Source organism: Leptosomus discolor, chromosome 3 (assembly GCF_034619465.1).
Source record: "Leptosomus discolor isolate bLepDis1 chromosome 3, bLepDis1.hap2, whole genome shotgun sequence".
Classification (NCBI taxonomy): domain Eukaryota; kingdom Metazoa; phylum Chordata; class Aves; order Leptosomiformes; family Leptosomidae; genus Leptosomus; species Leptosomus discolor.
Genome location: NC_141393.1, coordinates 78,617,566 through 78,640,363, shown reverse-complemented (window position 1 = coordinate 78,640,363; position 22,798 = coordinate 78,617,566). Strand labels below are relative to the sequence as shown.

Genomic DNA, 22,798 nt, shown 5'->3' with positions numbered 1-22,798 from the left:
CAGACACAACTTAAAAATCACATTGCTTCAAATACAGATGGACACAGTAAGCAACTGCAGAAGGTACCGTATTATACTGCTGAGTCCAACCTGAGTCTAACCTGACACCAAGTAAAGCTTCCTTGTTAGAAACTTCTCACTATTTCTTACTACTTTACAGCAACAAAACTGATTTTAAATCTGGTTTGTATGGAAACATGTGCTACTCAACAGGTGAATAGGTATTTCATATACTAAATTTGCAATCCTCTATGGCAACCAGTTCAAGTAAAGCAGCTCCACAGTTAAATGCCTATCTATTAACACCTTGATAATTAGGTAGAATACTTCTGAACCTCACTGGGAAAAATGCAAGTAATCAGTTCAACTCCTCTAGCATTGATTCTCTATCTTCCAGAGCACTGAGTAAGTATTTGACATTATGACATTATGGATCAAATTCATTAATGGTGTCAACTCTATTGATTTCAGTGATGCTGCAATGAGAAATGTGAGCGTGTCACATTTCTCTGTTTCTTTTAACTTCTTATTTCATAAACACTTTAGCATGAGTACATCTTCAACATGTACAATTTAATTTTGATTTTGAATGGGTTGGTGTCCACTAGTCAGTTTCTGAAATATTTTCTTATACTTAGGGATTCCAACAAACTTACAAGATATAATTTCAGTCATTGTTACAGTGGTAAAAATTTATCTTCTAGGGTAGAGGACATGACACCATGTAAATATCAGCCAAGTATATACCATATAGAAAAACTGCAAAGGTACCTTCCTGTGTGCATCTGCAATTTGTTGAAGGTTGAGAATTCTAGGGTTTGGTTTTTTTTTTTTTCACTGTTGTGGCATTGTTTACCAAAGCTGCAAGTCCAGGCATACATGATGGATTTATTCACTGTCACCTTTATTTGCATAAGGTAGTTCATAGAAGCATTCCAAACTTAAAATTCTCCATGAAATGAGTATCTGTCTAAAGCATTTTAAACATCTACCAATTCCTTCACTATGTAGGGCTACAAGTACTTCACCTTGTTTTAAGCTTTGGATAAGGGAAAATGGTTCCTGACATAATTTTCTGAAGTGTAAATTTGATAATAGCTATTGCACCCTGGAATTTTAGAGGTCATATGAAGAGAATATGAGATATAGCCACCAGATTTTCAGTAAAAGCTTACCTGTAACTGTACCTATTTTAATGTGAATGATGAATTATTTAAATATAAAATAAGTTTTCCAGATCTGAAATTTTCAATTCTCTTCCTTTGGTAAAGGTAGAGGGATCATGTATAAACTATGTTTGCACAATATTTTTGCTATGCTTTCCACAATCATTGGAAAAAGTTCTTTGTTGTCATTGATTTTTACCTTAAGCCACCAACGTACTCCTGCTTTTCAAATATGGTGATGTTTGAATAGCCCAATCGAGCCAAAAAGGAAGCACAACTCAAACTTGCAGGACCTGCACCAAGAAGAGCTATCTTCACATGATAGGCTTCAGGCATATCTTCTAGAGGAGGTAAGGAAGGGCTTCTGATCTGAGGAATATTCATAGCTTTGAACACCTGAAAAGCAATACATTCAACAGGTTACATTCTTTACATTCCCTCCTTAAATTTTCCTATGAATAACATGATGGAAGCTTCTGCTAGTACTGTCACATATCATTGGTGTATTATTGCTGATCACTTCAAAACATTAAAGGGATTCCCAGATGACAAGATGTGTGCATTTGTGAGGGATGTTGTAGTTACAGGGTTTGGCCCTTCTATGGTTCTTTTTGTCTTGAAAATGTCTGAAGACAGATCTTTCAATACCGTAAATTTTACAGAGAAGATGGAACCAGGCTACCAGTAACAGAATAGCAATACAAAGTCAGCCAGATGCCAGAGAATCTCTAGCACCAAAGATTTCCTTCCAAACAATGTTCAGATTTTTTTTTACTACTAGAAAAGTATTTCTGCAAATAACGCAAAAGATAGTAATGCCAGTGAAGGGGCTTTGCTTTGAGAGACAGACTGCGTGATCCTGGATAAATTGCTTATGGCTTGACTTTTTAGAGGTGGTAGGTAACCAACCTTAGGCAGTTTTGAAATTTTTTTTAGTAACTGCCCTTAGTCTTCAGTGCTGTATTTTCAAAGGCAACCCATGCTTTAGATTCCTCCTCTTAGATAATTCTAATAGGACTTATTTCATGTTAGTTGCTCATCGGTTTCAGCTGTTCTCGACTTTTTAGTCAGGAGTCCAAAAGTTGTAGGCATACCTGCAAGTTTGGCTGTTCTCCCTATGCCTCAATTCTTCACCTGTAAAATGGTGATGATCTGCTCCATTCTGTCTTGACCATTAAAGTACTTTGGGACAGTCTCTGACGACTATTACATATTTATACAGAAGGCAGCACAATGGGCTTCTAACCTAGTTGCCGTGTCACACAGTTTATTTCAGATTTGCATTAAAACAGTTCTTTGCTCAGGCACACAGGTAAGAGGTTAAGGCAGAAATATTCTACATTCACTGACTTAGACTTCAGTGTCCTCTGCATTTACATACATTGTAGGGGAAGGAATGGAGTCTCTTGTTTAACCCACAAAAGGAAAAAGAATAGACTCACAGACCTTGCAGGCTACTAAAGATTAGAAGCATGGAGGAGCATAGTTACATCTTCATTTTATTTTAGGCATTAGGGGGAAGATATTTAACCCAAGGAGTGTATCTCTGTAGCAGAAGCACAATATTACACCAAAAGGATACAAGAGTTCACTGCATTGGGATTCTGAGTCATAGCACAAACACTTCAAGGCTGCACCCTAAAAACTACCAGAAGACAGCATTGTTCCTCATCTATTTCAATGCAGAACTGCATTCCGTAAGTGCTAACTAGTCCTGTAAAATACATACATTGCCATTTGTTTGAAACTGCTTAAACATTATATCTATTAACAAGTTTACCAACAGTTTTTACTTTCCTGAGAACTTGAGAAGCAAAGGTTTTTCAAGTTAAACTCTGGCAATTCCACTCATGAATAGAATTTTTCATTTATATTTTGAATCAATGTTCATTTTCTTCATGTGCACTTGAGCACTCATGCTAGGTAAACCAATGATTAGTTCCTTCCCCCTCTAAAATTTCTGTGTCAAATTCCCCCAGTCTTTGTAAATTGACATAGCATTTTAACAAACTGCAAGAAGCATGAGACAGATAATTGTTTTAAAAAAAGAATCATTTAAACCTGACAATTCATACAATATGGGAAGGTTTAATGTGGTTATTAATGGACTTCACAGGCTGAAAAGCTTATATTGTACTGTGAAACTAGACTGTGATAACCAAAACGCAATAGGATATTTCTAAAATGTCTGCTTTGTTACATTCACACAGAAATGGCTTGAATAATACCAAATTTCCATTAGTCTCATGCAGTTGTTTTAGAAGGCTGCTCAGTCATACAAATTATATAACTTGCATATTTAATGTGTATATTGAACACTATGAATATGCACATGCTTAATAAATTTGCTTTATTGTTAACATAATTATTTTTATATTTATTATTGAATAGTCATACCCATCAACTAAATGTTATACTAAAGCACCGTACTACTGTAGTGCGGTCTTAAGCTTCAGAAACCAAGCACTCATGCAGGAAATCCTAGCAGTTCAGGCTGAATGGTCAACTTTAATTCTGCCTATTTGCAAATAGGGTGAAACCGTCTTTATGCAGCACAGCCAGCTTGTGCGGCAATATCTTGCCATCTGGAATTCAGTGGCAGTTTTGCATATTAAGGCTGGCAGGGTAACTATGTGAAAATAGCAAACTGCTTCAATGCATTTCAAAAGATTTTCACTCACCTCATGGTGAAGTTTCCCTACACTGTAATTCACCTAATTAAATATCACTGAATTCTTCTGTGATCCTTTGGTGTGCAGAGATTACTACCTTGCAACCAAGTGTTCAATGCCACATCACGTGCAACCGTCCTCTCTGATTTTAATCTGCTCAGACTGCAAGTAAAGTTTAATACCGTTGCCTTTCTTGTCCACCTTCCCTGCAAAAAGATGATCTGGCTTTTCTTTGGATGGAGTTTTTCTTTTGTTTTGCAGAACCAAGACCCATTCAGGAAACCCAGACCAAATAATGAATTTTAAAGCTGAATCTCTCAGTGGAAAGATTCAGCCACCATCCCCCTGTCTGCCTTTCCTTCTGACACTCTCTCATACACAAACAAAAGAGATTAGATAGATTATTAATAGGCATTAATAACACCGAGCATTACTTCACCATCTAGGGCCTATTCAAGCTAAACCCACACAGATTCCATCCACTTCTTATGCTTCAGGTCCATTAGGGTCCATAGAAAGGATACCCCTTTAATTTACAAACAAGATTACGGAGACTTTGTCCTCAAATGAGATACAATTTGACCAAACCATAAACAGCCAACCTATTCTGCTAAAGCTCCAACAACTGAAAATAATTCTTGAATCAGACATTTATAACATATTAGTTTCCCTATTTGCATTACTTCAACGTGTAAAGGTGAGTGCACCTGCTCAGTGTTGTCTCCAGTGTAAAATCTGGGGGTTTGTTCTCTTCTCGCTTGTAAATCAAACATCCTTTCACTGCATGGGGGTTGGTTCTTGTGCCAAAACATTCAGTATACTCAAAGAGCACAATTCCAGGCACTGTATGCAAACACAAGTTCGTAGTAAGGTTCCACAATGTTTCCCACTTAAGTAAACTACAGTGGTTTCAATTGCTCAGCATCTGATTCAAGTTCCATTTTCCTGGAAAGTTTTAGCCAACTCATTTTAGCTGTTTTTCAGAACGCAGACAGGCAAAAGCTTATTGTTCTCCTCATGTAATAAAATTCTGGTTCTTTTCTTCACTATGAGACTCTAGTATTAGCATGTTTTGATTAAAAGATGTGACATTTGGCAGAGAGTGGCAGGTGACTCAGAGAAATGCATTTTGCTACCGTGATGAAAATCATTTTATGGCATAGTAAGCATGATTTAAATGAATCTAAAATATTTAAAACCATTAAAGACAGAACTGTTATTCAGAATCGTTATCTCAATTTTTATATAAATTGGAATAAATTAAAGTAACTCACTTCAGTCACCTTTGAGTTTTCTGATCGGAATGTTTCTGAGAGGCATATACTGTAGCTACCCTTCACCACCTATTTGCAGAATTCAAACACGGTCAGACAGTTTTACTCTAATTCACCTTTATTTACAGTTATCTTCGGACTATGACAGAGAATGTGTTAAATAAAAAAGTAAACAGATTGAAAGTTTAACCTCTATGTTAAAACGTAAACAGCCTTTGCCTAATCCTATGAAACAAGACAGGCTGCTACAAAGCATATTTCATAGTGTCCAAAACTAGGAGGACAGATCACATTTCTCAAGCAAAAAGTTAATCTGTTTAATACGTCATCTTCATCACAAAACCTTCATCAACAGAAAAAGGACGAAAACCAAAAAAAATTGGGAAAATGGAAGAAGCAGTGGGAAAATTTCTCTTTTAGTAACACAACTTCATAACTAAATCCTGTATATTCTTGAGGCATAATGCTTGCTTCCATGCTTAACAGGCCATAGAAATGTTTATCAGTCAGGTTTCCCATTAAATATCCTTTACTAAGATAATGAGATACCAAACAGCTCCTGATGTAGACATTGGCATCTAGATGGCATTTATTTGAGTGTGAAACATATTAGTATATTCTGAATTGTTATCAGATTTCGCTAGTGCACGGAAAGAAAAATACAGGCAATGAAACCAGAAACATTAAGGAGCTGATTGTATTAGTTTCACACTTTCCCACTGGTTTCCATGGATATTGATCTGTAGTCTGGTTTACATTAATATGGGCCAGTTGAATATTTAAAGAAGAAAATAATATTCTGCACAGATTTTTAATAAAAAATGAAGCAAACTGCATGCTCAGTAATCTTCTTGAAGCTGTTAAATTTCATGATCACACAATTAATTTCATTTAATTGCAGTGGATAGCACGGGATATATAGGAAGTGGTTTTTCCACAAACGTGAGATCGTTACGAAAACTTGTTGATCCTCCCTCCACAAGTTAACAGCTAAAGTTGTGATAATGCAAACTTTTATGCAAGTAGGTGAGTGTCAACAAAATCTCATTAAAGGCTTTTCAAACCTACATAACAACTATACATTATCGCAGTCCCAAGAAAACCCATGGATCTAGGACACTGCAGAGTCCATACCTCAACATTTCATGAATCCCACCACTAAAAAGGACATAGCAACATTCATGTAAACGCCTTAAAAGACCCCGAAGAATATTTAATGTCTGTAAACATGCTGAAGAGAAGTTTATGTAACTTCTCCAAATATCAGCAAGTCCTTCAGCATTGGCCTGAGAAATCAGAAGTCCTCAGATTCATCCCCTGAACTGTTGTAGGAGGCTACACCACACCCTTCAGACAAGCCTAAAGTAATCTAATTTACTATTATGGATTACAACATGATTTAAAATAGCAAATAACCTCAAGATGTGTTAGAATAAAAATTGGTACTGACAAATAGAGTTTTCTTTCTGTTTGTCCTGTCGACTTAGCTCCCCAGAACAATCCTCCTCTGCTGATGCAGCACTCCCATCTGTGTCGGTGACGCAGTGAGGGGCCCAGGCAGCCCACCCAAGGCCGTCCAACTGCAGGAGCTGCAGCTCCATGAGAACCACCTTGTCCCCCCACATTAAGACTGATCAGAGCTGTCAATGCGCACTAAAAGAGGGACCCTGTGCCCAAGGGCACAGCACACCCCTCCAGAGCAATCCCTCTGGGCAGCTGTTGCTTCCTTGCCTGTGGTGGGCTGGGGGAGAAGGGAGGTTCAGCACTCAGAGAGGGACCCTCACCACAGCCCACCTCCCAGAGCAGGTGCTCTGCCAAGGTGCCCCTAGGTTAGCAGCAGGTAAGCTCATTCAATGCATCTTTTAGGAAAAAACATATCGTTTCCTTTTCCCATTTCTTCCTGCTGCAACAGCAGCCAGTGTGTATCTCCAGAGAGGAACAAATCACCAGAACTGTAGCTGGCACAGGAGTCACAGTACTAAATGATCTAGTATTTAAATCTAGCATGCAGCAATTAAAATAATACATTTTCTATTTAGCTTGTGGTGCTCCATTCAGAATGATTAACTAGAAACACAGGAGAACCTTTAGATTCAGTAATGTCTATCCAGAAATGTAAGGTTTTGAGGGCTTCTTACTAATACTACAATGGACAATGTAACAGATCACGCTTCCTTTTTACTACAAGATTACAAACTTGTACTTGAGTAACCAGTAATTTTAGTTTATTTTGTGGGACTGACAGTCATGTAGCTCATGCCTGTATGTATTGTCACTGCAATCTAAGTATATTTTCACTGAACTTGTGTTCCAAAACCAGAGATGTTTCCTGATTCTAAAGTACCTGGGAAAAGGAGACAGATAAAGACATTAATATAATTTTGACCTGTGCAGTAGCAGGTGTAACCTGCGCTTGACACTCATCATTTATAATAGTGAGCTTTTACTCCATGTTATTCTCTAGATGCAACAGTTACCGTGGTAACTGCATCCCAGTATACACATTCTACATCACAAATACAAACGGACACTTCCTTTTTTCCCACTTGAACATTTAATTGTCAAAATCCACATTTTTTCAGACTGGATTACAATTTACTTTCAGAAGGAGCTGAACATAGTTACAAAACTATATTGAAGGGTAGAAGGAAAATGCAGGAGGCGTGAGGTGCCATTTTTTTGTTCTACCGTATGCAAGACGAATATTTTACAATTAGGGAGTTTTATCTGCAGTATGAACAGATGATCAGTCATTGTTCAGAAGCACAGAGGGGCATACGTCATACCCATATATTTTCCATTTTAAACCCACATTCCCGCTTTACTGCAATTTTATCTTTCAACTCAACTAGCAGTTGTGCCTTTTTATTATCGCTCGCTCTAGTAACGCATCAAGTGTATGATGCTCAGATTAATTCCAAGGAAAAAAAGTCTAAACCTGGCTTTATGCACAATGGAGTTCTCAGTAAATAAGTCCCTGCGGGACAAACTATTACACAGTGCATGACAATTACCATGCAGCTCTCATTATGAGTAACACACATTGCACACCTAAATTACACAATTTGCTAAGTTACCTCTACAGGTAAAGCTGTGAACACACTACACTTGCAGTATGTGGACCAATTTCTGTATTAGCAGTAGTACCTCATGATTTTCTTCCATATTTTAATAAACATTTTTATAATGATTGTTACTTGGAAGTACACATACCATTGTATTTTTTTTTAAACAGATATACTTTCACAGTTAAATTTAACAGAATGGAAGATTGCCTATGTTTAGCCTATACCCAGGGCGAAACTGGAACAGTTGCTCTGTCACCAAACAACCCCTCCCCAGCCAGGGAGGGGAATCAGGAAAAGGAGAGGAGACCCAGGGGTTGAAGTGAAAACAGATTTAATGAAACAGCACTGATACCAACAAAAGTATACAAAGTTGTCAAATGAACACACAGCCATCACAACTGACCGGACAGCAGTCCTCAGAAGCAGGGAGAAGCCAGACGAGGAGCATAAGGAACCCACAGGAGCTCCCTCTCCTCAGCAAACCTCCCCCCTTTATACTGACCATAACATTACGGGATGGGCTGCCCCTGTAGCTCACTCAGCTCAGCTGCCCTGGCTGACTTGAACCTGCTGATGGCCTGCCCGGCATGGCTGGGCTGTGATTCCCAGCCAAACCAGGACAAAGCTAAAAAAAAGTATTAATTACAAAAGTGACTGCCTATTGTTACTACTCATGAGTACTACAATACATACAAATTCGTCGTTAAACAGCAGTAAATCTAAAGGTTATTAACTAATCATAACATTTTAGGATTCTATAAAAAATTAAGGATAATAAAATTAATTATATGTTATTTTTGTTAAGAGTGCTACATAGAACTCTATAACAATTTTATTTTGTTAGAACTCTTGACACTAATATCACTTTAAACAAACTTGAAACAGGAGCAAAGCCATTTGGAGCTATTCATCCTCCCTGCAGTTTTCATATCAATCATTGTGCTAGCACTGAGCTTTTTTAATAGATTTCTAAAGATTTTTGAAGAAAAATGGCAGATATTTAGCATTATCTATCAAGCCATAACTCCTCTCTATTAATCATAGCATTAGGGCTAAAAGGAGACACAAATCAAGTTTTAACAGATATTACTTGCATTTGGTTCCTAAACAGTAATATTTCACCATTGCATTTATCATCTACTTGACAACCGTTTAATCTTTCTTTTGGAGTTTGTTTTGGTTTGGGGGGGTTGAGGGATTTTTTTTAAGGAAAAAAGTTTTCTGCTTTGCAACAAAGTTTTTACATATAAGGAATAAAGGCCATTAGAAGAAAAGCTAATAAAATCATCTCTCGACTGATAAAACCCAACTATCAAATATACACACAGAACAAACACAGTTCAATGTCTCTAGCCTCACACTGTTGTCCTGGTTTGGCGGGGAACCACAGCCCAGCCATGCCGGGCAGGCCATCAGCAGGTTCAAGCCAGCCAGGGCAGCTGAGCTGAGTGAGCAACAGGGGCAGCCCATCCCGTAATGTCATGGTCAGTATAAAGGGGGAAGGTTTGCTGAGGAGAGTGAGCTCCTGTGGGGTTCCTGCTGAAGTTCCTCCTACTCCTCCGCCTCTGGCTTCTCCCTGCTCCTGAGGACTGCTCTCCTGTCAGTTGTGATGACCAGATATTCATTTGGCTGAGCACAGCTTTGTACACCTTTGTTAGTATTAGCGCTGTTTAATTAAATCTGTTTTCATTTCAGCCCACGGGTCTCCTCTCCTTTTCCTGATTCCCCTTCCCGGCTGCTGAGGGGTTGTGGGGTGATAAAGCAACTGTTATATCTTAGCCGTGCACACAGGCTAAATGTAGATACCTGTAAATGAGAACTTTGGTCCAAACTGTACAGTTCTTACACTTGTATATTCAATTCTCAGGGAAACCAAAGTGGATAGCTACTTAAATAACACAGGGGAGGAAAGGTTTAGCAACAGCTAGCAGAAAAGTTTAGCAAGTGCTCCAGAAGCTTTACAAGTCTCCTGGAGAGAAAGGAGGTATACAAACAGGTAAAAGGAGAACTGCAGCAGGTAGCAACATTTGCTCATTGAATCACGACCCACAGCCATTCAGAAGGGGGTGTGAAGTCTACGAATGGCAGCAGAGGTAAAAAACTGGCCTTACAGACATATCATCTGTTATGTCCAGACTGATTTGCATGTCTATTTTGGTCTGTCCTACAAAGTTGTTTTTTTTTCTCAGGCTTTTCAAAGGTGACTGGAATTTCATCGTATGTTTGTAGATATGATCAACCAAATGGGTCAAGATACAGAATAAGGACATGCTCATTAGCTAAGGATTGTATAGAAATGTGCAATCTTAACATGTGCGTATGCCTTTTCTATACAGCCACAACTTCCTCACTTTTACAGAGACCAAAATCACAATTTTTACCCAAAGATACTTCAGCAGATCAGATGACGTGCCAGCTGAGACCACGATTTCCATTTCAGGTGGAAATTGGTGCATTGAAGCTACAGTCACAAATAATGCACATGGACCTCAAAAGAAATCCTTGAGAGGACTTCCTAACGTCAAGAGTCGAAGTAACAAACTCTGCTTCAGTAGCCAAAATATACACATACCTTTACACACTAATAAATTTACACTTACACCCATGGGTGTGCATCTGTATCTATCTAGATAGATGCACATAGACACGTATTTCAGGTCAACCTGAATCTAGTTATTTACTTAGTTTTGGCAAAACTGGACAGTAAAATGTCCAAATCACCTGAAACTTTTTCTTCTCCCCAAAGCCAGTACAAATGCACATTAATTCTCCTGTAGGATCTACCCTATGCCCAGAACAGTTCTACATCTCCTTAACATGCAGTTACAGATGAAGATGCACTTGGTCTTTTTCCCCATGCAGCCTAGTGTAGCAATATCCACAATTTCACCTGGCTCAGATAAAGCTTGTATTATAAAAAATTGTTTCAACTACTAGAGTTTCTAAAGAGTCGTCTTGTTCATAAATAATGTTCCCTATGTTCCTATAAAGTATTGCGTTATGAAAGCACTTGTAAGCTTCTGAATATGCTGTAAGAAAAAGGATAATTATTCTAACTTCCTACGCCTTTATTTTATTAGTACCAACTTTTTTCTGAACAAATCATTAACAAAGGCAACCACTTAGACAATACTCATTGGTTCATGCAAAGAATTTAAGACATTTGCAAGTCCTACCTACCTCGGTAGCAAACTGCTGCAATCCACCAATATTAATTGGTCCCTCCTCAGTGGCATACAAATTGCAGCCACCAACACAGAGATCTGATGTTGGACACACCATTCCGCATGTCAGGCCAAGTGGATTGTCAGAAAGAATCATTTTGGCAGCTCCATAGTAGTTCTGAAGGAAAAAGAAGAAAAAGGGAAAAAAAAAAAAAGAGATATTCACATACCGAGGAAGCAAAAATTCAAGAGACAATAGAAAAGACTTTTTCTTTAACTGGCTAGTAGAATAACATATAAATATATTCAATAACGCTGACATTATTTAAATGTACCAACATGTTATACAGCATTATGTCAAAGACATGAAGACGGGTTAAAGCTAGAGTTTCCTTTAAGGACCACAAGACAATAACAGTACCCCTTAGAATCAGACCACGGCTGAAGTTCCACAGAAGTTTCTTCAGTGAGAAATTAATGCTGGGATCTCATTCCAGCTTTCTCCAAACTGGCAATAACTGAGAGATTAAAAAACAATATGTCTCCTTCCTCTTCCACCACCTCTTCCATATTCCAGTCTTCAATAATTGTCACTAACACAAAGCTGGTTTTCGTAACAACTATGTTTATCTCTCTGTCTCAGGACAGCTGACTCAGAACAGCCAGAAGATGTAGCATTCAAATGACATGAACCACTCTGTCACAGCAGACCCTATGCAACGCCTGTGACTTACTGTCTGTCAAGTAGGCTCATGCACACAGAAGTGTTTATTCAAAGTGAACGCTACACCACACAGTTATGAATAAAAAAAGCAGTGTCAAGATCTGACAATATAACCAACAATGGGTAACAAGACTTTGACTTGGGAGGTTCAAATTCACTAAAGCCATATTAAAAGACTGAGCATAAAATTCTTTAAGTTAAACCAGATGCTACACACAGCTAGAAATTCCCAAGAGAAAGTCAATTGGACCTTTTGCTTACAGATGCTGGCCTACTGCACAGCATGAGCCCCTGTCCAACACCTGGAAACACAAACCAGCTACCCAGGTGTACTTTTCATAGGATTTGCTTAGACACTATTAAAAGCCATTGAAATTCTAAGGCTTTATGAAACTGTTCTGGGAGAACTTTCAACCATTTTGCCTGTGGTGACTGGTAAGGCATCCCCAATTCTCATTTATTCCAATGTAAAGAAGTATTAGTTAAATGGAAATTATATACATTAGCAAATATTTTCGCTCTTCCAGATGAATGAAATTGTTTTGATATGCCAGAGACTGTTAGAGCTGCTAAAAGCAGACAGTAAAGGCATCATAAACTCACTTCAGCATCACAACACAGAAGTCTACTTTGTGATACAGCAAAGATTTCTCTTGTCACTTCACAGGGTTAATTGTTCCCATTCTGGGGTTTGGTAAAACAAAGGTAACATAGGATATTGCTCAATTCTCCAGCTAATGTATTGATAGACATTGATCACTTGGTTTTCTGTCAGAGTTTTTTTATTCTGCTTCATAAATGAGCCTGTCACTCTATGTATAGCAGAGCCAGGGCTTATCTCAGTGATGCTCTGTAACACCCAAAGTAACTCTGCTTTAAATGGCATTTCTCTGGTCTTACATAAACATCCCAGAGATCACAGCAGGAATCAGACTTGTCTGCAAATCTCTTGAAACCTCAGATCATCTCATTTGTCCTAAGCCTGAGAAGATCAAAGTGCTAGGACTTGTGGAGATTAGGGAGAGTGGACAGCTTGAGCAAAAATTTGTATTTTAGAGAAGGGCTTTCTGAGACCGGGAGAGTGAAAGTACATTTGTGTGTGGGAGATGGTAAGTGTGGGATCTGAGAGATCAAGAGAGGAGGACAGAAGGGAAAGATACTAGCAGGGTAAGAGTCTGGCAGGAGAAAAATGTAGATGGTTTGGTATTAGAGACTGTGCTGTTAAAGCTGAATATGCTGAGTGTGAGAGCTCCTCTGAGGCTGTGGGCAGTCAATTGACTCTGAAGGCAGAAGGCTTCTTGCAAGCAGTGTAGACGCTGAAGACATGACCCTTAAATCAGCTGAAGCTCTCATATGGTTTTGAGGTTGCAGCCATGAAAAGGGCTTCTTCCAATGCCTCCTCAAAAATGCCCGGTGACAGGCAATGCTGCTCCTTTCGTTACTCTTGACCAATTTGCCTCCTCCCTGTTATCTTATATCCATTGGGTCTCAAGATCTTTCCACAGAGTCATAATAATCACTTGATATCACTAAAGTAAAATCTAGGCTATTGTACATTCATTTTTCTCTACCATTAAAAAGTCTTTACTCTCTCAGTAAACCACCTTATCTATTTTTATTTGAAGTTTCACATGAAAGGTGAAAAGAACAGAGCCTGACAATGTCATCTAAGGAAAGCAATTATATTTTAAGGTGAAGTGTTTTGTGAACAGCATCCTGAGCCAAAAATAGCTGGCTGGTTAAATGGCTTATCAGCATGTGAAGACCCGGGAGGAATGTATTTTTACTGTTGCCTAATAACTCCATGCCAAATATTGTCCTAGCACTGGAAATATAATGGAGGAGGAGCAGGTGGCTTCTTCAAGAGAAGGTGCCCATGATAAAGTGGGTGAAGTAACACAGCAGCATAAAGCCTCTAGCAATTTAATTTACCAGCACAACTTGAGGTGTCTAATTTCAGATGGTTTTGTAGTGCAAAGCACTCGCAGAAGTCTCGTGCCCGAACCAAACCCACAGTCCTTTGATGAAGGTGTAACAGCAAGCCTAGGCAAGACGCTTGTCTGGTTCACCAATACCAACACATCCGCATGCACGTCGCTGCACTGTGCATATTCCTCCTGGCACTTGCCTTTTCAAGAGGATGAAAGGTTCCCTGAGGGGGCTTGGTTCAGGCTGTCATGGCTGCCCAGGGCAGTGGAAGGAGTCCAAGAGCATCCTCCATGTGATCACTGTCAGGCCTGTCTCAGGGTGGAGCTGGTATTTCATACAGTTTACAGGAAGCAGAGATCTCCTGTCCGTTAGGAGAGAAATCTTGGCTCTCTGAGTAAACTGAGTGGATTTATTGGCTTAATTTACCACAAAATGTGACAGTTCATAACAAAAAACATGTTTTAGTCACCTGAACAATGTTTTCTGGCCCTATTCTTTTGCAGGGCACATACACATCTACCTGCTGCTCTGTGTAGCGAGAAACTTGATCTCTGACAGACATTTTTTGCCTAGTACAGGGAGGATTAGTTGTTGGTGTCAGTGTGCAAGACTTACTGCCTGCTTGGCAAAGACATTGAGACATAAGCCAGACTGTGTTTGTTGTTTTTTTTTCCCAAAAAAACCTCTTAAAATAAATGTGAAACTCCTTAAGATAAAAAGGAAATACGGCGAAACCACAAAGATGTACAGAGCACTTGTCCTCACTTCATAAGTAACAAGAAATCCAAACAAAGGACTTGGGTTTTTGAGGGATTTGCCATGTAAGGGTCCCAGTTGAGATGCAGCCTTTTCCACCAGGACAGTTTAATTTATTTTTGTTTATTATGACATGGGGAATTTTCCTCCTTCTTTCAAAGTTGTTTTATTAAAATTTCTTTAGTCATCATAATCCCACTTTCATCATGAACTTGACTACCAACAGAATATTTGTACATTTAAATGTCTCTTTTCCTGTGTGTTGTGTCCCCCCCTGCAATTTTCCCTACTTTTCTCTAGAACTCGACGCAGGGACAACTCATCTCCGGACAACTCTGCACAGGGACAACTCGCTGCGGCGGCAAGTCGGCAGTCTGATCGCAGAGTTGTCACTGCTGTGAGTTGTGCCCAACTTGTCCCTGCAGCGAGCTGAGCTGTCCCCACCAACTTGTCCCCATGCTGAGTTGTCAGTGCCACAAGTTGTCTGGTGGCGAGTTGTCCCTAGATCGAGTTGTCCCGTTCAGGCGAGTTCCTGTGTCAAATTGGGCACCAGGGTCACTGAGATCAGGGCTTACTGAGGTGATATCTAGGGAAACCTGTCTCAGAACATCATGCCAGAGTTCAGAAAGGAGTAGGCTGGGACTGAGGTCCTAATGTGGGGTAAGGGCTGCTGCTGCTGAACTCTTAATTTGGAGGAAACATGATGGAGTATGGGAAGATGAGGTTCTGATTTGGGAAGTTTTGAGATGTTGCTGTCATGATCGTGAGTCGCACCTGAGAAAAAGAGGAACCATGTCCTCTTCAAATGAGAGTATCAAAATGTACATAGTACATGTTACCATGCTAAATATTAAGACATTAGATAAACGGTATCAAAGAGTAAGGTTACACACGAGTGTAACCACCATTCCCATTGCCACCGATAGCAATACACTACGAGTGAAAGCACGCAGCCATGTGCTGCTACCATGACTCTGTGCAGTGGCTCAAAAGCAAGGCCATCTGCAACCCTCCTGACACCCAGGGCACAGTCCAGCATGGAGACTGGGCTGCGGGCAGGACTCCAGGAACCCAGCTCTGAGTTGCTTCATCTCTTTGTCCTTCCACTCTATTTAATCATTTATGCTGCCTTTTTCGATACTTGACAAAAACTGGCACGGAAATACGGTGTAGTCTAGTAAGTTACACTACGTGGTATTACACAAACTGTGTTACAAAACTGCAAACCATTGTGTTACTACAGTAATAAATGACAGTCTGTATTATATGTACAGTAGTATTATGTACAGCATCTTAAACGTTTAGCTACATGAAAACTTTGCGCTTACATAACCTCTTTTTTAAGCTGAAAACATGTATTACCTTTACCAGTGACATTAACATTCATAGAATATTCATGTTCTGTACAAAATTAATAATCATTTCTATGATTAAAACCAGGGTGTAGTAGGCTGCACACAAAATAGACATGAGATGCAGACCTGGCAAGCTGGTAACTACACACCACATGTTGTACATGAGAAAGGATTAGAATTAAAGGGAGGCTGGCTTTATTAAAATGACAAAGTTACTCCAGGGCATGGAATGATGCAAGCTACCTTAACAGTTTGGAGTAATGTTTTTAGATGCTGAAATAATAAGATGACTCTGTTGGCTAGTTTCTTGCAGACGTCACAGAGGAAGCAAGTCTAAAACTAGAATGTTTCTGAATTTTTTAATGAGATAAATGTCTGCTCGTGCCTTTGTTCATAGAATCTTTTTTCCTGTGCACTTCCATAGAAATAAATTAATCTAACTGGATAGGATGTTTTGTGGTTTCCTACATCAAAATGTCAATAAATACTACATTGCTAACACAGAGAACAAAAACAAGCCTTAAACAGGCATCAATAATCAGAGGAAACCAGGCAGAGGAGGATCTCCACATGTATCATTTGGAAGCATTATATAATTTGCATGCAAATGAGACTGTTTTTTACTTGGAAAAAAAACCTTTTAAAACACATAGGATCAATACTGAGAGGCCAGAAGAAATTGCATTTACTATCAGGAAATGCTTATAGCATCTTTTCTTTCAATTCAATTCAAAAGCTTTTTATATAAATTCATTATGCATCAGGGTGTTTTGATATTGCAGTTTTCTCAAAACCAATGAAGAATATGCATTATTATGCTTTGTGTAACAAAAACGAATACACTGACTTCATCAGGGTTTTGGGACAGAGTGAGTATTTTAAAAGAAAAGAAGAAAAAAGTGGTAATTTGCTTTTCATCTGGATTTAGTTTAAAAAAAGGGAGACATGGCAAAAAATATGGGAAAATATCACCTCCTTCTATCCTAGTTCATGTTCCATGATGGCTTTAAAATTTACTCAAGATGTATTGGATTAAAATATTTTCACATACCGAAGAGCTACTATTTAAAGTACGTTGTTATATAAGCAGCATTTTTCACATTGACACAAACCAGTTCAAATATAACAAGAAACACCCCCAGTCTGTCAGCCCCCCCAAATATCTTCCGAAGAATGAACAAAACATAACAGCAACTTATCAAATCATACATATTCTATATTATAATGCTGATGATTTTTAATCAATCCAGAGATCTTTCACATCATTTGACTTGTGTCATCATAACAGGACTGTAATTTCACACAGTGTCACTATCTTTTTATGAAAAAGGACGGAAGAAATATCTTGTACTGTCATTTTGTCCTTTGTAGTCTAGAATGTGAGAGATTCCTTAATTGACATAGTGTCATCGCAAAAGTCTATTCTACATAATTACACTATGGCAACTGAAACCAGCTGTCAGCCATTCCATTACACTAAGTACAAACAGACATCTCAAGAAAAGTCACTGTTTCAAGTGCATCAATTTAACGCCATTACTACTTTTTCTTTTAAATGTTTTTTTGTATTCAGTGACCTGAAATATACAAAGATTAACAGAGAAAGCTGAATAAAACAGCACTTTCAAAAACCTGGGGCCTCAAAGTAGTACTTAAAGATTAATTGTGATGCATATCTGTATATAATTATTACCAATCATCTAGCAGCTTTCTGACTTCCACAATCCTTCATTGTATTAACAGTATCCCACTTACAGTATTTTACATATGAACTGTGACTCATGATTTTCTACAGTCTTTGCAATGGCATATAGATGTCCTTTGTTAATTTACTCAAGAGTTCCTCTGGCACAGAAAAACCATCATCCTGTTTCTCTCACCTGTCATAATCCTGTGTCTCTCACCACCCCTTCTCCCTTACAATCTTTTCTTCATTTCATTTTCTCTTAATGATTTCACAGCTCTTTGTCTCTTGCCTTCCTTTGTCTACCCACTTTTCCTTCTTTCTCATTTCCAGTATATTACCACACACAGTTTTTCCTTTACTTTTCAATCTCCCAATCTTCAGATTCACCCTTATCCCTTGGTCTCCACCTCTGTCTTCCAGTTTGTTCCCTCTCCCACTTCTCCCTTGAAAAAGCACATTTCTCTCTTGAAAAAAAGACACACATTTCCTTCGGTGTCATTTAAATCGAAACATTCCTCTGACATCCTAAAACTTATTTTTGTGTTCCACAACTTTCTCTGTATTCATTTCTCTGTCCCCCATTTCCCTACCAATATTCTGCACAGTCCAGGGACTCTGGACCTTTTATCCAGAGGGTAGCATGGCTTTGTTGGTTTTGGGGTTTGAGTTTTTTTGGGGGTTTCTGGTGGTTTTTTGTGAGTTGTTTTTGTGTTTGGGTTGTTTTTTTTTTTTTTAATGCTGGCCACCAGAAGGCTCATATCCACCTATAAAGTCTATTAGAAAATGGGTGACGTGTCAGCTCAACACAGTTTATCTTTACTATTAAGCCATATGGGAGAAGATGGTCTTTCTGAACAAGGAGAAAATCGTTGAATCAATGTCAGGAATAATTGTAACACTGCAATACTCGAGACAAAAATGTGAGAGCTAGTTACAGGAGGCTGCAGTGACAAACTGATTTTTGAGTACTGATAACACAAAAGATACTTCTGCACCCCCAATTCTTCATATAGATTCAGACTACAAAGGCTGAGTCACTCATTGCTTATGCCTGTGTCATGTAACACCATTTAATATCCCCACGCCTAACACATCAACAGTTGTTTTTCAATGTGATTACTCAATCATAAAGGTGTCTGATAATATAAAGCTCCAAGACCATCTCACTGAACAGTGCAAAGGTAAAGCATGTGAGCAGCTGTTGCTTTCTAATGGGCAGCTTCCTCTGGCACACACTTCGGCTTAACAGGAGGAAAGCTGGACAGGCCACAAATGTTCAGGCTGAGAGTTGCTTCTGGGAAGCTGCAGGAATTTTCGCTGCTGTGCAATATTAGCTTGTGCTAGCCCTAAAAGATGACGGATGCTGGAGTATCAACATGGGAAAAGAGAAGATAAAATCCTAAAATCACTCCTGGTACTCTTTCAGGGCTACGGGGGAAAGGCTTTCTCCTGCAGCAGCTGAACACTTTTTTTTTCTTTGTGTTTTTCTTTTTAAAGAAAGAAATAACTGAGATGACACTTGTGCATTATAAAACAAAGAACATATATTTTGCAATGGAAGGCTGTATTTAAAGAGAAGACAGCTGGAAGTCAGAATACTTGTTTGGCATCCTCTAATGTTTAGAAACAAAAGCAGTAATGTGTGCACAGTGAATCTGAAGTCTGGTCTCTGAGAGACACAATTGCAAGCAGTCTGTATGAACCGAGAAACACTGACTGGGAAGACACAATGGAATAGATTGTACCTTTATGAAGTGGAGTTGTAATCCAGTTTGTATGGAAAAAGAGAATGGAAGTTGTGGCCTAAACTGTACCGAGTCACAGCAGCTAACACAATACAGCCTAAGTGACATCTTTTTTCTCAAAGAGGCTCAAGGCTCATTGAGTCTGGCAATTCAATTACTCTCTCAACCCAGAAATAACCCCTCCTCCCCTGTCCCTCTTCTACTCCCGAGCTCAGGTCTAATGGCAGAACAGCCAGAGCAGCTACATTGTAGAAGGCCTGTAAATATCTAAAAAGCCTCAGGCTTAAGACAACAAGAATCCCTGACCTTTTATGATTACTATAGCAGTTTTCCAACAGAACAAAGTACATACAATAGAGCTCTTAAATACCTGACAAAGTAATTAATTTTCAGTGCGCTGCTGTCTAAATACTCTATATTAATAATGAATCACGTTTAAGTAAATACCTGCATGCAATACCGCTTACACAGAGATGAGGACAATAAATTTATTGAATTGAGTCTCCTCTAAACAAGTAGAAGGGTAACCTGCTGAAGGGAGTTTCTCAAGTGAGTGATGAAGAAAGATGCAGAATCAGGACAGGGACTTCAGTAAGCCTAGAAAGCACACCCCAATTTCCTGGATTTTTTGACCTCAAATATCTGAATGTTCCATGCTTCACCTAATCGTTTTGTCTAGAAACTACCAGATATATTTATAAGATTTTGGATTAAAAAAGAAAGTCTACAAGGTGAAAACAGCAAAAAAGATTTATCATTTTCAAAAGTATTTTTGACAAAATGTAAAATATCCTTGATCATGTAAAGTAAATACTTTTATGACAATAATAGAAAAATATTCAGCAAGCAGATTGCTGAATGTTATCTGAATTATTATTTCAATAAAAGTTTAGAAAAATGCATAACAAAGTGAAAAATTAATTACTGGTTCCATTAAAAACTTTCAAAATGCTAAGTTAGAAGTTTTAGTGGTGTTTCACACCATTCTTGTTTTCTGTCTATCTGCTCTAAAAACATTCGGTGCAGGTACCCCAAACTCCATGGCAGCAGAATGAAAGAGGGGAGATGACACTGCAGGAGCAGCCATGGTAGTGGCTCTCAGACAGACTCTGCCAGGGACATGACTTCAGGTGAATCATTTCTACTTTCGATACCTCTCTCTCAACTTCCACCTTCTATCTATTGCTTGCTTGGCAGAAAGCAAGGAGTTTCAAAGTGCAGTAGCGTAAAAGCAGTAGTACATACCTATACCTAGAGAAAAATCCTATTAATAAAGTGAACCAGAAGAATTTACTGTTACTTTTTCTGAAGAACAGAATTTGTTATAATAGAAACATTTTCTAGCAAAGGCACCAGAAACTAATTCATCAAAAGGAAAATTCAGCCCAGCAGACCTCAGCCATCAAGACAAGGTTGGGTTCTCCCTACGCACTGTTTATTCCCCTGAGAGGTTGCTTGGTACATGAATTATACGGAGGCCACAAACATGCAGGACTTCCTAACCTTGTTTCTCTGCCCACGACTTCAGCTATTTACTAAGCATATCCAGCTGTGGGTTTTCTCACTTACAGACTTTTAGGTTTGTTTTTTGTTTGGTTTGGTTTGGTTTTCTGTTTGTTTGCTTGTTTCTAAAGTCAGCACTAGAGCTGTTTCAGAGAATATCTGCCACAACCATGCTATAGCAGATTTCCTCCAATGGGGTAAGGAGAAAAGCAAAGGGTAAGACGTATGTAAACTCACACTTGGAACTGGATTTCAAAGAAGCAGCACTGATTTTAGACATGCAATTTCCCATCCTAACATCTTGGCTAGGAGAAACCAACTACTTGACTTCTTAAAACTTCCTCTCTGTGAATGTCTTCTGCTCTCTATGCAATTATCAGGCATCAACATGAGGTCACAGCAGTTACTAAACCTGTTGTATACCTGTTATAAAAACTAGTTTCAGAGTGTGTACAGAAGCTACTGATAGATAGGGATAAGATCCAAAAATAAAAGGCTGTAAGCACATTTCAGTAATCTATGATACTTAGTTTTTTCCATAAAGAATGTTAAATCTCCTGAGAGAATAGTAGTATACTGCAATTCTTTTCTAAAGCAGGATTTCCTGATAAAACAGCAAGTGATTAGGTCACCTGCTACGAGCAAAACCAGCATCTTACCTAGCATCTGCAGCTTCCAAGATGATGTAAAAGAGTTATCATCAAACAGCCCAAACTCTATAGGGTTGAACCACCTCATTGACATCTGTCATGTTAAATCTGGCCCTATTAAAACCTGTAAAAGTGTACCCAGGGCAAAGACTTCACACCTTTGACAGTTTCCTAATACTATTCCAGTAAACCTTTGCCAAAATACAACTTTCAAAGTTCTGCAGTCACTCCACCTTGCTTTTCTCTGCTCTATTACGCATTCACAGAATTCAGGATGAATCAGCTGTTCAAACAACTGCCAAGTCACAAAGGGACATCGTATTTCAGAGGCTATCAGTCTAAAAGACCCACCACATTTATCGTTCAACAATGCTGCTGGTGTTAGTTCTTCTTCTGACATTGTCTGTTGCAGTGTTCAGCCCATCTTCCCTGGTTCCTTACTCCCAGATGTTACGTTTTGATCAGGCCCTTTTTTTTTTCCTCAACAACACACCACCCTATCCTACCCAAAGCAGTACCCTTAATAAGAAAAGTCCATCCTGGTAAAACAATATTTGGTTTAGGTTTCCTAAACAAACTACAGCACAATGATGAGTTGGAGACTAGCAGTTTCATTACTGCCTTGCACCTTCTCTGTTCAGTTTGCCTGCTTCATGATGCCTGGAAGAGGTTATAAGCAGCAACATGCCGCATACTATACTGTCGTTACAAACAGATGCCTACATTTATGAAAATAAATGCTGCAGTGACAGGGTAGAGAATATATAAGAAATCTGCCTATATGCAGATGCTGGGCATAATGCCAATTACTGTAAACAACACCAACATATAGTTATGTTGTAATTGATACATGTATCTTAGTATCTCCTCTTATCCTAAGGTTTCTTGTTAAGGTACAGAATTTACCGTTGTCTCCTCTGTACAGCACACAGTGTAGTAAAAGCAATGTGGCTGTCAACGGGCACACGGCAGTGGTGCTGTTGCCCACGTCACTCCAGCTTTACCTGCATTGGCCCCTTCAGCTGCATCTAAATAAGACATGTTGGAGCATAAAACGCGGCCAGAAAAATCTTTGTAGCACCCCCAGTAGATTACGAGTCGAGTT

At 38.8% G+C, this 22,798-nt stretch overlaps 1 protein-coding gene across 1 annotated transcript in view; it reads right to left on the bottom strand.

Moving 5' to 3' along the window:
- DPYD (dihydropyrimidine dehydrogenase) overlaps positions 1–22,798 on the bottom strand; it is a 344,208-nt gene that overhangs the window by 241,182 nt on the left and 80,228 nt on the right. The window contains exons 5-6 of the mRNA XM_086463055.1: positions 11,361–11,522; positions 1,366–1,562 (exon numbers count right to left, since the gene is read on the bottom strand). Coding sequence (XP_086319181.1) covers positions 1,366–1,562; positions 11,361–11,522 — 359 coding nt within the window. The remainder of the gene's footprint in view (positions 1–1,365; positions 1,563–11,360; positions 11,523–22,798) is intronic.